Raw genomic sequence first — 17,665 nt, forward strand, 5'->3', positions numbered from 1 at the left:
TTTGTCATTTCGTTTGTAAAACCTCAAAATATAAATTTTACATCCAACAAATTGAATATATATTCTTGATCAGCAAGATATTCTATGTCGATTTAGCTATGTCCATCCGTCAGAAACCATTCAAGCTTCCGAACGATATGAAGTAAGTTGATAAAATTTATTTTAGGTCTGCAGGCTGTTAATTAGTAGTCTGTGTTTCCAGTATGTAGCAAACATCCCTGCATAGAATTGTCCAGGTGTCACCTTCTATAATTGTATAATCTCTATACAATGCCACCTCCATATATTCGATATTTTATTTTCGATTTTTCAATGGAATTATTTCAAATTTGGAAAATAATAATATGAACCTACGATATTTTACTACATTTTTTAACAAAGTTGTCTCAAACGTTGTATTTGGAGTTTATAATAGGCAACACCTTCTCTGGTAGATAATTGGGTGCATAAATCCAAATTTTCGTATATTCCTATGTAACTGATATCTGAAATGTATTGCGGAATTTTTCAACGGATTTTTTTACAATTTGCATGTTTCTTCCAAATTGAAGCTTTTTTACTTGTTTTTAAATTGTTTCATACTCCAACAAAACCACAAACTTCAAAACTACAAATCGGTGGAATATAAATTGTTATCTAGGAATTAAATACTATTTCATTAGATTGTCTACTCAGTTTGATTTATTATTTAGTTTTAAAATAGTTTCATGAAATTTTTCAATCATTTGCTGATTGTCCTTATAACCCACAATTTCTTTAGCGGCTTCTTTATTCAACCATTTCAGTTCTGTGTGTTCTTCTGAAAGTACAGGTTCTTTGGATACATCTTTTAATTCAGCTAACCAATAAATTACTGATTTTGGTTTCCCTCTTACTTCATAGTTCAAAGTTATTGGATTGTCCTTGTAAATAATAAGGTCGTCTTCGGAATATCTGAATATTAAATGCATTAGTTTATAAGATATGACAAGAGCAGATTAAAACTCACCCAGCTTCCTCTTGAGTTTCTCTGACAGCCGTTGCATAGTCATCTTCGCCTGGATCTACGTGTCCCTTCGGGGAACTCCAGTGAAAATCACCATACGATGCTTTGAGTAGTAAATACTCAACTTCATCTCGTAATCTTCTAAATATTACGAACCCGGCAGCTCTTTTACCCATTTTATAGACAGTTTTAATTCTATTAGAATTAGAGTTGTACAGTTCGATTGAACGTTTTAGTTCAAGGCACATATAATAGGTAGTCGCATGGCAATAACAAGGTGTTCCCTCAAATATTAAAAACCTGATGTAATGTCAAATTTTTTTTACACTTTTTTGGTTATTGTTTATCTTATGTTCTGTGATCTTAATCACAATAATGCATTTGACATAACATTCAGTAGTCAACTAACGTGGAAGGGGGACATAATACTTGGCCCATGAGTATTCGTATCAACGCAGCTGGACTGTTAATCTATCGCGTATCAATTTAAACGCCGTTAGAGAGTGTACCTTCTCGTAGAATACAACCCATGGTAAAATTAAAAAAGTAAAGTCATTTCAAATAAGCATTCCCATCTTTGCATTTTCTTTAATTTAGTTTGTCGTCTGGACGGTTAATCTATCTTATATCAATTTGAACCCCCCTAGAGAGTGTAACCTTTTCGTTGAATAAAACCCATGGTAAAATTAAGAATGTAAATTCATTTCAAATAAGCATACCAATCTTTGAATTTTCTATATTTTAGTTTGTCAAATTTCACTGCATTGAAAGCAGGTTCCCATCTCTGATTTGTGTATGTACAATGGATTTATAAATATACATTTTGACAATGAGATGTTAAATGAATGAATTAAAAAAAAAATTGTAAATATATGATTGCATGACTTTACCTTCTTATGCCATGTTTACGTTAGAACTTTTTGTAGGGTTAACCTACTTTGAGAGGATTTATTTGAAGTAAAAGTAATGGATATGACAATTTAAATCCAAATCCAGTGGGTTAACCCTCATATGCATAAACGTACTGTTATGCTACCATGGTATTATAAAATAAAGGTAAGCTGATTTCAAATTCGCATTCCCACCTTTGCATTTTCTGTAATTTACCTTTTCAAATTTCAATGCATAAAAACACTTCCCAACTCTGATTTTGTGTGTATACAATGGATTTATGAACATAGATTTTGACATTGAGATGTCGTCAAATGTAAAAATTTGAAAAAAAATGTAAACATATGATTACGTGACTGTGCCTTCTTAGGTCTACCATGGATAAAACTAGGGAAGGTTGAAAATCATTTGAGGCAGCTTGTTTTGCAAACCGGTATCTTATCAATGCGACATCTCGTTGATAAAGACCATATTGGGGCATGATAGCAGCGAACCGAAACAAACGAAACGATTAACGTACCATCTCACGAAGCAACCAAGGCCCACTAAATAGGTCGTCCCATTAGCCCAGCTGATTTCGCCCATTCCGTCAAAATACATTTGTTTATATTTGGAATTCGCCAAAAAAAAAATGACAAGCCTTCATTATACAATAGGCCTGTCTGGTTATTTTCCTGAAGTAACTGTCTAGTAGTTCCTTTCTGAGAGTTTCATTCTCTTTTATACTCAGCAGATTTATGAAAAACGAAGCAATAAAAAGAAATGAAGTACAAACAAATTTAAATTAAGCCGGAAGACTATACAATTAGGCTTGTGATTACTAAAATAAATATGTTTTAAATGTGCTTACCCAAACCTAAAGCACCGGAAGGAGAAGAATGGCAAATGATAGCAAGAAGAAATATGTCCAGAAAGAATTTGCAAACACTCAGTGGAAGCACTATCAAAATTCCTCTTTCGAGTAACTCTCTTTTGCAGAACTTTTGTGTTAAAAGTAACAATTGTTAAAAATTTTAGGGTAACCAGACACACCTAATTCTATTCGAACTTTACACAACCTAATAAATGTTCCTTGGAAGCAACTAACTTTTAAAAATTATTTAATAAACATAAACATTTAACTTTTTAGTTAGTCTTTACATTATTTGTACGTTTGCAATGATTATTGTACTGTTTCGTTCCCAAAGTTGCGTCACCCAGCAGAGTACATTTCAGTTCTGTTTTTGTTTCCACTCACCTACACAGTACAAAATAAGAAACAAGTCCCGTTATATTAATATCGGTTTTGTTTCGTACTTCGAGAAAATACAGAACGAAACGATTTTTCTTTTGGTGCCCTTATTCTGTTAAAACAAATGCATATTTTCTGTACGTGTGTGTGTATTGTTTTGAATAAAAATACAATAATTTGAAATTATTTCAAATTCGGTTGCAAAATAATGGTACATTTTTGAATAAGATATTTGGGATAAGACTGTATTGTCTAGTGAAGAATATGGTTCCGTTTTTTTCTGAAATTAATAAAAATTTTCATTTTTAATTATTGTTGAGTTCACGTAGAGCTGACTCTAAATTATTTAAAATATTATCATTATTATATTATTATATTTGCCTTGTTAAGGCGAAGATCATATGTTTTATGATTTAAGTGTTTGTTTTCTCTTTCGAGACGAGCTTAATGATCTGAAATTTGCAGTGAAAAGGAAAGCCAGATAGACACTGTCACACACTCACCACTATGCGACGCGTTTCGCCGTTGGTTAAGCGGCTCATCAGGCATATTTGATATGGATGATGGCTTACAAGGGCCGTTCTCTGGAAAGTAGTATATATTTCGAACTTATTGCAAATTAGCATATGCGAATTATACACTAGAAACTCTCCAGGTTCGACCCAAGTTCTATTGGCAGATCTTTTTCACAGCAACGTTTTGTTTTTGTAGTGATGGATTTTTTGTCCACAACAACTACATTGCTTCCAATGCATACACTTGTTTTAGTGCTGCTTTAGGAAGACGGGTTAATGGCTCTGAACGTAGAGACGGCAACTTCTAGTTGGCTGCACACAGAGGTCCGCGGTTCAAATCCCACAGCCAGGCTCGGCTGAATTTGGACAAAAAATCCATCACTACAAAAACAAAACGTTGCTGTGAAAAAGATCTGCCAATAGAACTTGAGTCGAACCTGGAGAGTTTCTAGTGTATAATTCGCATATGCTAATTTGCAATAAGTTCGAAATATATACTACTTTCCAGAGAACGGCCCTTGTAAGCCATCATCCACATCAAATATGCCTGATGAGCCGCTTAACCAACGGCGAAACGCGTCGCATAGTGGTGAGTGTGTGATAGTGTCTATCTGGCTTTCCTTTTCACTGCAAATTTCAGATCATTAAGCTCGTCTCGAAAGAGAAAACAAACAATTAACAAATTTAGTTTAGTAAAAACTCTCCAACACTACCACTGGAAAAATTAAAAAAAAAACAGTTGAAGAGTTTTTACTAAACTGGAGTTAAGCCAAATAATTTTTAATTTAGAAAGCTTTGAATAATTATTATAAGGAAATTTTAATTTATAGATGAGTCCGTTATGCCAGACCGAGTTAAAAGCAGCTTTTAGGTTCAACAGAACCATTCCTGTCCAGCTTTAAATTTTTCAAGGTCCACCTGTTTAAATCTTGAAAGAGGGTGAGCTGTATTATGTTATCTTCTGAACCCAATTTCTTTTGTGTTTATAAATTGCAGTACCTTATCTTTTATTGTGGATTCTAATATTTTACTCAATGACAACAATATATGGTCTGTTCCAGAACTATCAGTAACATCAAGAATGTAACAGTTTTCACTACGATAACCGATTTTCCCTTTATATTAGAGAAAATAGTAGGTTCTGGAATATTCCAATACTTATTGGTCCATAAGAGGAAGGGTAATATGGAGGCTTATTTGATTTTAGTAATGGGATTATTTTTGACCTTCCCAAACCGTAGGAAAGTAGGAACTCTTTAAGAATGAATTTAATGTAGACGATTTTCTAGTTTCTTTTTAGTAAGCTTTCAGTATGTTCTATGCTTATCAAGTAGTTTTCATCAATGCTTCAATTCATAGATTGCATTTGGGTCACAAGACTGTTAACCGTTACTGGTAAGTGATCGGAACATAAATCGTTAATAGCTTTTTGGAAATGCTGTGAGAAATTTCTCAAAAAAATATCAATGTTCGACGGTCGCATTCTTGGATGCGCTATTATAAATGATTGCTGAGGGGCAAAACTATTCCCAAGTTATTGTATTGAAGATTTTTATGAAGCATATTGCCCCACGTATTGTTCCTTCAGTCACCTCTCCAGGAAAATAACATTTGTAGATATATATGGTCCCGTTACCACTGCATATTTTTATATGAATACTTTCTATATTAGACGTGTTCCGTGGTGGAATCAACTGGCGTTGAATTGTTTTCCTAATAAGTATCGTCACCCCGCATTCTCTGCTAACATCACAATCTTTTGCTTTGGCATTTCATAATATAAAAACTTGCAATCTAATCTTGCGATGACCTCAATTTGGTCAGCTTTAGACTTACATTTACTTAAGTTTAATGTTAGTTCAAGAGTGAGGTTGATTGTTAGATTGATGATTTGTCCAAACTGGAACATTGTGGTCTAATTGTTGGTTTAAAGTTGTTGGTTTAAATTTGAAATTCCTAGCTCTATTGAATTGGATAAGCATTATTTTATCACTATGAGTTTCATAACGTTTCCTAATTTCTATATATTTATATATTTAGAACGACTAGGACATTCTGGTGATGTTACTGGATGGTCACCATTACAATTTGCACATCTCTACGCATTTAGAGCAAAACGTATTAACCATGGGAGAAGAAAGCAGCTAAAAATTTTGAATGAAAAATGATTAACATTTGTAAAAATTGTTGAAAAATGCATATTATATAACCTCCGATTGATATCGTATAAGAAAACTTATAAAAATCGACTTATTTTTGAAAAACGTTTTAAAATTTTGGTATTAACATTCCAACGGTGAGATCCTTCTCATTTGCGACGTTTTTTTTTCAATGCGAGTGGGTGCATGCAGATGTCGAATACTGAGAAAAAATGTTTTTGAGTTGTTGGAAGTTTACCGGTTGTTGTCACCACTTTGCCACAAATGTGATAAATATAGCAGTCGGGTTATTAAAGAAAATCAATATGAAGTATTAATACCGAAATACTGAAACATTAATTAGAGACTAAACCAGGCTTAGTAATACCTCGTAAGTGAAACTATTCATTCTAAAATATTTGAATTTTTCGAGAGTGAATTCAATCTTTTGTACTACTTTTTCATACAGATTCTGTTATTTCTCTTACTATTTTCGTTTTCTTTATTTTCTAAGCACATGACCAAAAATCGACATTGTCTACACAGCACGAAATCAAAAGCAAAATGAATGCATGGGCCGCTGAAAGCTTCATGCACACGTTCACGATTTTGATGTCATGCATGTTGATCGTCTACGGGGCACTTTATCCATTTCAGCTCTATGGTGAGAGCCAGTTGTTTTTGGCTTTTTATTCATAGTTGAATACCTTGGAGAGGCAACAACATCATCGTCGTCATCGTAATTGTCAGGAGGAATAGCAGTATTTTTTTGTTAGTTTTAAAGTTGTTTCAACGAAGAGAAAAAAAGAATAATTTTTCATTAAAAATTGTCAATTTCAAAATTGGTTTGACAGCTTATTGTTCCGGCAGCTGTGTCTATGCGACTACCTGCATTCTTTTACCATGTTACAATTCAATGTATGTTGAACCAAATTATGTTGAAAATAGTAACTAATATTAACGCTATTATTTGTGTAATTTAGAGGGAGTAATCTTGACATTTCGTATTGCCAACGCTGTTTTTTGTAACGAATGGCTAAAGAGTTTACTAGTTTGGTCAGCTTTGGTCTAACTAACTGAATCTCTCTATTGCATATCGATCATGTTTTATTTTAGAAGGATACTTTTAAATATGGAACCATGAACACACAGATCTAAGAATCCTGTAAGTATTTTAATGCTAGAGTTACCATTAAAAAAATACAACTAGCTATTTTATAATATTTTCTAAGCAAATAAATAAAAGGCGCAGGAACCGAATGAAAACTTAAGATTTATTGGCTCATAAAATGAGAAAAAATTTGCTCTGTTCCAGAACCTGTTATAATCTACCATGTTTTTTTGTGATATTATAAAGAAAGAAGTAAAAAAGCAGTAGGTTCGGCCGGGGCGAACTTTGAATACTTTGGACCTGCATAGAAAGTTTTCTGTCATAGGCTGTAGTATTCATTACGAACTTCAAATACTAACTTTGAAATAGTTCCGGTAAATAATGTCTCTAAAATCATCAAAATATCCAATATGGGGAGCTACCCAATGTGGGGGCTATACGAAGACGTGGACCTACATGGCTCATTTTCTGCATTAGGATGTAGTATCCATTACGAACTTCAAATACCAAAATTTAAACAATTTCGGTAGATAATGTCGCTAAAATCATCAAAATACCGAATATCGGGGGTACCGTTATATGGGGGCTATACGAAGACGTGGACCTACATGGCCCATTTGATGTTTTATGCTGTAGTATATATTACGAACTTCAAATACCAAATTTGAAATAATTCCGATAAATAATGTCGCTAAAATCATCAAAATACCGAATATCGGGAGGTACCGTTATATGGGGGCTATACGAAAACGTGGACCTACATGGCCCATTTTCAATACCAAAAGACAGACATAATAAACATTTGAGTAAAATTTTATCAACCTACTTCATAAATCGACATAGATTTTTATGCTGATCAAGAATATATATACTTTGTGCGGTCAAAAATGTATTTTTCGAGGTGTTACAAACTTAATATACCCTCCATACTATGGTGGAGGTTATAAAAATCGGTTATCGTAGTAAAAACTTTTACATTATTGTAGTTCCGGAATAGGTCATTTGTCTATACACACTCGTACGTTGTAATAAGAATTCTTGTTACAACCGAATATTTTACAAGTAATATTTCAACGTAAAAGGATATTCCTAGTAATTTATATACCACCACCATACTATGGAGGGTATATTAAATTTGTTATTCCGTAAGTAACTCCTCGAAATACTCATGTAAGACCAAAAAAAGAATATATATATTCTTGATCAGCGTAAAATTCTATGTCGATTTTGCGATGTCCGTCTGTCTTTCGGTGTGTCTGTCTGTTGTAATCACGCTATCTTTCGAACGAATCGAGATAGAAGGCTAAAATTTTGTAGACATGTTTATTTTGCCAGTAGGCAGGTTAAGTTCGTAAATGGGTCATGTAGGTCCTTTCATAAAGCCCCCATACAACGGGACCTCTCGATATTCAGTATTTTGATGATTTTAGCGATATTATTTACCGAAATTGTTTCAAATTTGGTATTTGAAGTTCCAAAGAGATACTACAGAAAATTGTCTGTACAGATCCACGTCTGCGTATAGCCCCATATAACGGTACCTCCCGATATTCGGTATTTTGATAATTTTAGCGCATTATTCACCGGAATTGTTTCAAATTTGGTATTTGAAGTTCGTAATGAATACTTCAGCCTATGACAGAAAGTTGTCTATGCAGGTGCAGGACTTTGTATAGGCCCCACATATAACTGCCACCCTATATTCGGTATTTTGACGATTTCAGATACAATACTCACCGAAATTGTTGGAGATGTCGTATTTGAAGTTCGTAATGGATGCTACAGGCTATAACAGAAAATTATCTATGCAAGTCCAGGTTTATCCAGGTTTTTTATACCAGTACTTTTTGAAAAACACCTAAAAACTCGAAAATAGACCCATTATGCGGTATTAAGATCTACATGCTAAATTATAGCCTATATTCTTGCCTTTACAAAATGGTATCATATGTGCTGATATCTCTTATAGTTCAAAGATATATGTGATGCAAATCATTAAATTGAGATTTTATCCACTAATATGTATCAAAGCATTTTTAAGTAGTCGGCCTTCGGCCGGGGCTTGTGGTTTTCTCCTCTGGGGTATGTTCAACACCGGCTACGCGGTCCATAGTTTTTCTAAACATTATAGTTTTTGTAAGTAGCCGGCCTTTTCCGGGGCTTGAGATTTTCTCCTCTGGGGTATGTGCAACACCGGCTACGCGATCCATAGTTTTAGTAAACATTGTAACTTTCGTAAGTAGCTGGCCTTCGGCCGGGGCTTGAGATTTTCTCCACTAGGGTATGTCCAACACCGGCTACGCGATCCATAGTTTTTCTAAATATTATAATTTGTAAGTAGCTAGAATTCGACTTTAAAGTCAATATCTTCGGAACTACAAAGCTATAAAAGATACATATTAGCGGAGGAAATCTCAATTTCATGATTTACAAGACTAATATCTTCGGACCTACAAGAGATATCAATACCTATAGCACCTTTTTGGAAAGGCCAGACCGTAGCCTACAATGTAGTATGCAGTTTCTAATACCCCATGACTTTTTATGGGTTTTTCAAAAAGTTTCGGTACAAAAATACCAATTTTTGTATTACTCCGGAAACCAACCCACCATATAACCACTTTTTAGAATGGTATTTCCATAAGCTTTCAAATGATACCCATTTTGTACAACCGGATAAAACCCGGATTTTGTATCCGAACTTCCGGGTCGAATAACCTGGTAACCGGATATTTCCCCCCAAAAAAAATTACCTTGCCGTAATCAGGGTAAAAAGATCTACACGTCGTAAAAATTTCAGTCAATCCGAACATAGCCCCTGAACTCAACTTAAGCCGTAATATTTCATACAATTTTAATACAATTTCCATCACTATTACGATTTGTTTGGTCATAAAAACAGCTGTTTTTGTTTTGTGCTACCATTCACGGCAAACTGAGTACATATTGATAAATGAAACAACGTCAACGCTGATAAACATTAAATACAAATAAACAAAGTCGACTCAAATCCAGCAACACTGAAGAAGTGGTTAATTAATCGCTAGAAAGACTAAAGAGGGATCTAAAATTAACTGTCAATGATGTAGCATTTTGTTTTAAAAGTTTGTATCGTGACAAAAATACGGGCCAATCAGAGAAAAATACGACTGCACATATACACATATCTTGCGTTCCAGGAAAATGATCCATTTGCATTTCAGTAGATGGAGGAAACTGTTAATTGCTTTGGCTATTATTGGCTTTCTTTTTGCCGTATGCCAAATCCTTCCATCCGAAAACAATGGGAAGCCCCATTTGGAGACGTTGGAGTCTGCAAGTGATGTTCCGCTGATAATATGGTGGACACCATTGGTGGAAGGTGGTTATGAATCGAGGAGAATTTGTGACCTAAGTAACATTTGCAGATTTACAACAAAAAGGGACAAATTGGGCGATGCTGGCGTAAGTATGTTTAATGTAATTTTCAGCATGGTGTGCTACTTTTACTTAGGTTTTAGGGATTATGTATGTGGACAAAAATCAGTACCACTTATCGTTAAATTTTTATTAGCCTTATTATTATAAAGGCAGCTCGTATCTTTTACGACATTGATGAATAAAAAAATACAAATTGTTACATATCTTATTGTTTATGTGGAATGACGGGATTATGAACGGAGTGAAGTGAGTACAGTTAGTCATTTAGATGAGCAGTGCGAATTCCAAGAAAGCAGAAACAAAATACAGATAATTTTGCTGTTGTTTTTTAATTGCCAAGTATTGGAATGAAAACGCAAAACAAAGTATATTTTTATACCCTCCGCCATACTATGGAGGATATATTAACTTTGTCATTCCGTTTGTAACTCCTCGAAATACTCATGTAAGACCCAGCAAAGTATATATATTCTTGATCAGCTATTTCGATGTCCTTTTTTGTGTCTGTCTGCCTGTCCGTCTGTCTGTTGTAATCACGCTATCATTCGAACGAATTGAGATAGAATGTTAAAATTTTGCAGACGTATATATTTTGCCAGTAGGCACGTTAAGTTCGTAAATGGGCCATGTGGGTCCTCGTTTTCATACAGCCACCATATAACGGTACCTCCCGATATTCGGTATTTTGATGATTTTTAGCTACATTATTCACCGTTTATTTCAAGTTTCGAAATTGAATATGGTAATAACTTATGACAAACAAAGCCTATGCAGGTTCACGTCGTAGAGACACCAATATATCGGCTATATTCGGTGTTTTTAAGATTTCAACAGAATTTTTAATGGATTTTATTTTTTTAAAAATTCTCAAATTCGTTTCATATGGTGGAGGGCATTCAAAGTTCGGCCCGGCCGAACTTACTAGTTATTAATTTGTTACTACTCAAATACCGCTGATACATTTCTTATAATCTATCGATTAATAACCTTGTAAAAATTTATCATTTTTAACATTCATCCCATTGTTATATTTTCCAATTACAAACATTCACCTTTTCGTCTCTTTTATTCCTTTTTGTAGCACACAAAAAAAAATAAATTGTTCAATTGTTAATGTTAAAATTTTCTATTTTGAAATTTTATACAGAAACGTATTTGGACATATTTTTCTCCGAAATACTAATGAAAATGTCAGAAAAAAAAACAAGTAAAACACATTAAGTTCGGTCGGGCCGAAATTTGAAACAATTTCGTACTACGAACTACAAATGCCAATTTTTAAAAAAATGCCTGAAATAATGTGGCGAAAAAGTTGAAATACCGAATATCGGGAAGTGCCTTTATTTGGCTATCCAAAACGTGGACACATGGCACAATTACAGAAGGTAGAACAAAGGTACCCCCTAAATACATTTTTTTCATTTGGTGCCCTTATTCTGTCAAAACATATACACATTTTGTGCATGTATGCATGGTAAAATGAATTCAAGGTAGGGCAGAACTACCATATGATTTAATTTTTTTTATTTTTCTGGCTTAATATGACAACTTCATTTGCTTATGTGTGTGTCTTCTTTTCAATAATAACAAGTAAAAAAGCTGTAAGTTCGGCCGGGCCGAACTTTTAATACCCTCCACCATTTGGTACAAATTTGGCAATTTCCAAAAAAACTTCAAATGCGAAATTTAAAACAATCCCGGTAAATAATGTCGCTAAAATCATCAAAATACCGAATATCGGGGGGTACGGTATATGGGGCTTATACGAAGACGTGGACCCATGGTCCATTTTCTGTTTTCTGCTGCAGTATCTATTACGAACTTCAAATACCAAATTTGGAACGGTTCCGTTAAATAATGTCGCTAAAATCATCAAAATACCGAATATCGGGGGTACGGTATATGGGGGCTATACGAAGACGTGGACCTACATGGCCCATTTTCTGTTTTCTGCTGCAGTATCTATTACGAACTTCAAATACCAAATTTGGAACGGTTCCGTTAAATAATGTCGCTAAAATCATCAAAATACCGAATATCGGGCGGTACCGTTATATGGGGGCTATACGAAGACGTGGACCTGCACAGATAATTTTCTGTCTTAGGCTGTAGTATCCATTACGAACTTCAAATGCCAAATTTGAAACAATTCCGGTGAATAATGTCGCTAAAATCATCAAAATACCGAATATCGAGAGGTACCGTTATATGGGGGCTATATGAAAACTTGGACCTACATGACCCATTTACGAACTTAACCTGCCTACTGAAAAAATGAACACGTGGGCAAAATTTTAGCCTTCTATCTCAATTCGTTCGAAAGATAGCGTGATTACAACAGACAGACAGACAGACAGACAGACGGACAGACAGACAGACATGGCTAAATCGTCTTAGAATTTTACGCTGATCAAGAATATATATACTTTGTTGGGTCTGACGTGAGTATTTCGAGGAGTTACAAACGGAATGACAAAATTAATATACCCTCCATAGTATGGTGGAGGGTATAAAAAATTGTTCAGAAAATATTCAAATTCGGGTGTTGCTTATTGCAACGAATGCATCGACAAAATCTACAGTTTTTGTCGCGAAATAAACCATAAGAGATATATAGAACATGATATTGAAAAGAAATTTTGACCATTCATTCAGTTTTCGCGGTTTTAAATTATTTATTGAAAATCAATGCAACAAGTTGTTTGTTTTTTATTGTTTTGATAGTAATTCTCACATTACAAGCCAAACAGGTAGACCTCTATACTTGCAATTTTTTCAAAGTTGACCTACCTTCTCTTCATTGTACCATGGATGCATGGTACAATGAAGAGAAGGTAGGTCAACTTTGAAAAAATTGCAAGTATAGAGGTCTATCTGTTTGGCTTGTAATGTCAAAATTAGTATCAAAACAATTAAAAATCAAACAACTTGTTGCATTTATTTTTGAATAAATAATTTAAAAAACCGCGATAACTGAATGAAAGGTCAACACTTCTTTTCAAAACCAGGTTCCATATATCTCTAAAGGATTATTTCGCTACAAAAACTCTAGATTTTGTCGATGCTTACGTTGAAATAAACATTTTGAAAACATCCGAATTTTAATATTTTCTGATCAATTTTTTTGTTATTGAAAAGAAAACACATACATAAACAAATAAAGATGACATATTAAGCCAAGAAAATAAAAAAAATTGAAATAATATGGTATCATAGCCATACCTTGATATCATTGTACCATGCATCCATGCGAAATAATCCTTTAGAGATATATAGTACATAATTTTGAAAAGAAGTGTTGACCTTTCATTCAATTATCGCGTTTTTCAATTATTTATTCAAAATAAATGCAACAAGTTGTTTGAGTTTGTATTGCTTTGATATTAATTCTGACATTACAAGCCAAACAGGTAGACCTCTATACTTGCAATTTTTTCAAAGTTAAAAACTGTGTTGTTCTACTATTTTAGATTCAATCTTGTGGAATAACCCCACAATTCCATTCTTGTTTCGCCATTTTTCCCCAGTATAAGAATTTTGTTAAAAAATGAAAAATAAACAAAACCAACTTTTGCATATTCAAAAGTCTAATTGACACTATAAATCGACTTAGAATTTTATGCTGATTATAAATATATGTTCTTTATGTAGTCTACCATGACAATTACAGAACCCCTAAATTCAATTTTTTTTTGGTGCCCTTATTCTGTCAAAACAAATACACAATTTGTGTATGTGTGTATTGTTTTGAATATATTTTTTTTTTGAAATTATTTCAAATTCGGTTGCAAAATAAATACTTCCGACGTTAAATTCAATTTTTTTGGTGCCCTTATTCTGTCAAAACAAATACACAATTTGTGTATGTGTGTATTGTTTTGAATAATTTTTTTTTTTGAAATTATTTCAAATTCGGTTGCAAAATAAATACTTCCGACGTTAACGGGTAACAAATTGCACAATTTTGTGATAAAACTGCATTGTCCTACTATTTTAGATTCAATCTTGTGGAAAAAAATGAAAAATAAACAAAACCAACTGTTGCATATTTAAAAGTCTATTTGACACTAAAAGACTTCAGCACATAGTTGTATTTTTCTAGTTCCTTTGAAATTAAGCAACCAAAGCACAAGATTGAATCTAAAATTTTAGGACAATATCACAAAATTGTACAATGTGCTGTCCATTAACGTCGAAAATATGCATTTATTTTGCAGTCGAATTTGAAATTATTGTATTTATTATTCAAAACAATACAAACCCATACAAAAAATGTGTATATTCTTTGATAGAATAAGGGCAGCAAAAGAAAAAATTGTATTTAGGGGCTAGCTTTGTTCTACCTTCTGTAATTATGCCATGGGCCAGTGTTCTTTTAAATGTATTAAAAGGAAGGTTTTTTTATATGGCTCAAAATTAGTTGTCACAATTAATGTAATAGCATAAATATATTTCAGTTACTTTAGTACGAACATATTGTTGCTCTGTCCCTGAACCTGCAAGAATCTACTATTTTTTTATTTTTTTAGATATCATTAAGAGAAAATCGGTTATTGTAGTAAAAACACTGGTACGGAGCAAACCAAGTTGGAAAATTTTACCAACATAAAAGATGGAAAAAGATTTCTATTAAGCGTAAACGGAAAAACATGGTAGTAAACTGCTCACATTTATTAGTTTAAAATAAAAAAAGATCTTTTTAGAATCTTTGAATTGCTATTTTTGTCTAATACATACATTTTTATGCCTTAGGCAATTTTATTTTATGGATCAAACGTTAAAACTGATGATTTCCCTCTACCACGCCTGCCTCATCACATATGGGCTTTGATACACGAGGAATCGCCAAGAAATGTACCATTTATGCCATATAATGATTGGCTACAGCATTTCAATTTTACATCAACATTCAGTCGAAATAGTAATGTGCCATTGACAACTTTTTATTTGACTAATGTTGAAAACTTGACCTGTCCCACCTATACAATACCAATAGGAGAAAAATCACGTTACAAAGATCATGCTTTAGTTCTATTCATTCAGTCTGACTGTGATACAATGTCTGGGCGTGATGACTACGTGAAGGAATTGATGAATTACATTAAAGTTGACTCATTTGGAACCTGTTTAAAAAATCGAAATTTGCCAGACAGGTACACATTGATTAAAAAGACATACAAAAAACAAAGAATAATAATATTTCTCTAATAAAGATTGCAGAAATTACAGCACGACTATTTAAACAACCTATATGCGCCGGAACTGTTAAAATTCATAGGTCGCTATAAATTTGTAATATCGTATGAAAATGGAGTTTGTGAGGATTACATAACAGAAAAATTTTGGAGGCCTCTCATAGCGGGATCAATACCTATTTATTACGGATCACCTTCTATAAAAGTATTATATTTGCATTTAAATATGGTTAAGAATAAAATAATAGTTCTTCACTTTCAGGATTGGTCACCGAATGAAAAGTCGTTTATAGATGTAAGAGATTTCAAAAGTCCTGAATCCCTAGCAATGTATCTTAAGGAATTAGATGCCGACGATCGAGCTTATAATTCATATTTAAACCATAAATACAACATGCTGCAGCCTATTACTAATAAACGTCTTCTAAATGATCTCAACATGCGAAAGACTGCAATGCATAACGGTGATTTGTTTCAAAGTTTTGAATGTGCCGTTTGCTCACATGTGCATGACTTAAAGAAAGGAAAGAGCGAGAGTCTTATGGCATCTGAAAGACATTATCAATGTGCTCACGACCCAGTCTATCCATCAATGTATGCAAAGGTATCAAATTATGATGATTGGTACTCCATTATGAACATTGGTAAATGTAAAGCACGCATTTTGGATACATTGTTTAGAAGGAATAAGAACTATACGAACGAAGATTTCACAAACATATTAAATAAAGAATTATCATTAGGCAAATGCTAAGTAAACTCCGTAGACGGACAACAAAAAATATCACAGATAAAAAATATGGTCACTAGAAATAAGTAAAGGTATAATTTTGTATAAATTTATTTTAAAATATGACAACGATTTACAAGGTGATACAGTAAACAGACATGAGAATTTACCAACTTAAAAGTTGATGCCAGTTTTTCTTAAGATTATACGTAGAGAGCTTGGCATCATGACATCGCATATTTGGAGACGTATCACAAAGGGATATCAGAGCCGACTAGAATCCTCCCTTAGTTTTCCCTTATAATATGACTTCAATATACCACTACATGATGTCAAGCTGCTCATGTGTCATTTTACAAAAAGCCAGGCAATTACTTAAGGCAGAAAATAATCGTCTACATGTTCTTACATCAACTCGGTCTTTATTGTATTATAAATAAACAAGTAATGCGGAGGATATGTAGTTGTCATCATGAAATCAAGGTAGGACACTGATTTATTTTAATTTTTTTATTTGTCTGGCTAAACATGCCAAATTAATTGTGCATGTTCTTATCCATGGCCCATTATAAGGTCGACAAGCAAGCCCAGCTGATACCTACATTTGATGTTAACATAATTTGAATTCGCCAGACAACTTCAATAGGTGTCAAATTACTAATGATAATATTTACTTTCGATTGTGTTTTCAATTATTTTAAAGTATTCTGTATGTAGTATATAAAAAGTGACCATGGTAGAATCAAGGAGGTGGAGTCAAACAATCATATGTCTACATTTTTTTTTCAAAAATTATTCATTTGACATCTCAATGTCGAAATTTGTATTTATAAATCCATTGTATATACACAAACCAGAGATGGAAACCTGTTTTTATGTAGTTAAATTTGATAAGGTATATTACAGAAAATGCAGAGATGGATATGCTTATTTGAAATGACTTTACCTTCTTAATTTTAACATGACTTTGACATATAACAATTTCAAATGAGAAAGAGCTAATCGCCGTCGGTAATGGACAAGAATCACTCAAAAAATCTCTCTAGCAGGATATAAACAAATTTATCTTAAATATTGTATCAATGCATCAACCCCAGTGTACAATATTTTGATAAATATTGTCCGCGGAAGAATAAATTTTACTATTTTCTAACTAGACAAAACTTAAGGATATATTTTTTAGGTCCACTCAATATCTAAATGGTAAATTTGACTGAGGGCCAGATTCCGTCCAAATAAAAACAATTATCAAATTCTATACTATAGTATAATGCAGTATCATTTTCCAAAACTGTAAATCGTTCATTGAGTTGTCTTTGGAACAGGAATATTCATTCATTGGATAGCAGTTTGCACACCAGCCGGGGGCCAGAGCAGATCTTCTTAAAGACTTAAAATATTTCAAAAAGAAGCTGGAATATGGGTATCGTCGTCCATTCAGGGCATTAT

At 33.3% G+C, this 17,665-nt stretch overlaps 2 protein-coding genes across 3 annotated transcripts; one reads left to right on the top strand and one right to left on the bottom strand.

Moving 5' to 3' along the window:
• Positions 1-658: 658 nt before the first annotated feature.
• On the bottom strand, positions 659-1,208 carry LOC131805053 (bis(5'-nucleosyl)-tetraphosphatase [asymmetrical]). The gene is made up of 2 exons (XM_059128290.1): positions 989-1,208; positions 659-933 (listed from the first exon to the last, which is right to left on the bottom strand). Exons 1-2 carry the CDS (start codon positions 1,159-1,161, stop codon positions 672-674), a joined length of 435 nt encoding a protein of 144 aa, XP_058984273.1. The 5' UTR covers positions 1,162-1,208; the 3' UTR covers positions 659-671.
• Positions 1,209-9,826: 8,618 nt separating this feature from the next.
• LOC131805052 (alpha-(1,3)-fucosyltransferase B-like) lies at positions 9,827-17,379 on the top strand. Of its 2 annotated transcripts, XM_059128289.1 has the most exons (5): positions 10,177-10,315; positions 14,821-14,943; positions 15,044-15,444; positions 15,505-15,691; positions 15,749-17,379. In XM_059128289.1, the coding sequence occupies exons 2-5, from the start codon at positions 14,941-14,943 to the stop codon at positions 16,238-16,240; spliced, it is 1,083 nt and encodes a 360-aa protein (XP_058984272.1). In that variant the 5' UTR covers positions 10,177-10,315; positions 14,821-14,940; the 3' UTR covers positions 16,241-17,379. The 2 variants fall into 2 exon arrangements, with proteins under 2 accessions (XP_058984271.1, XP_058984272.1); XM_059128288.1 differs by lacking the exon at positions 14,821-14,943 and having other exon boundaries at positions 9,827-10,315.
• The last annotated feature ends 286 nt before the right edge of the window (positions 17,380-17,665 follow it).

Source organism: Musca domestica, unplaced genomic scaffold (assembly GCF_030504385.1).
Source record: "Musca domestica strain aabys unplaced genomic scaffold, Musca_domestica.polishedcontigs.V.1.1 5, whole genome shotgun sequence".
NCBI lineage: Eukaryota > Metazoa > Arthropoda > Insecta > Diptera > Muscidae > Musca > Musca domestica.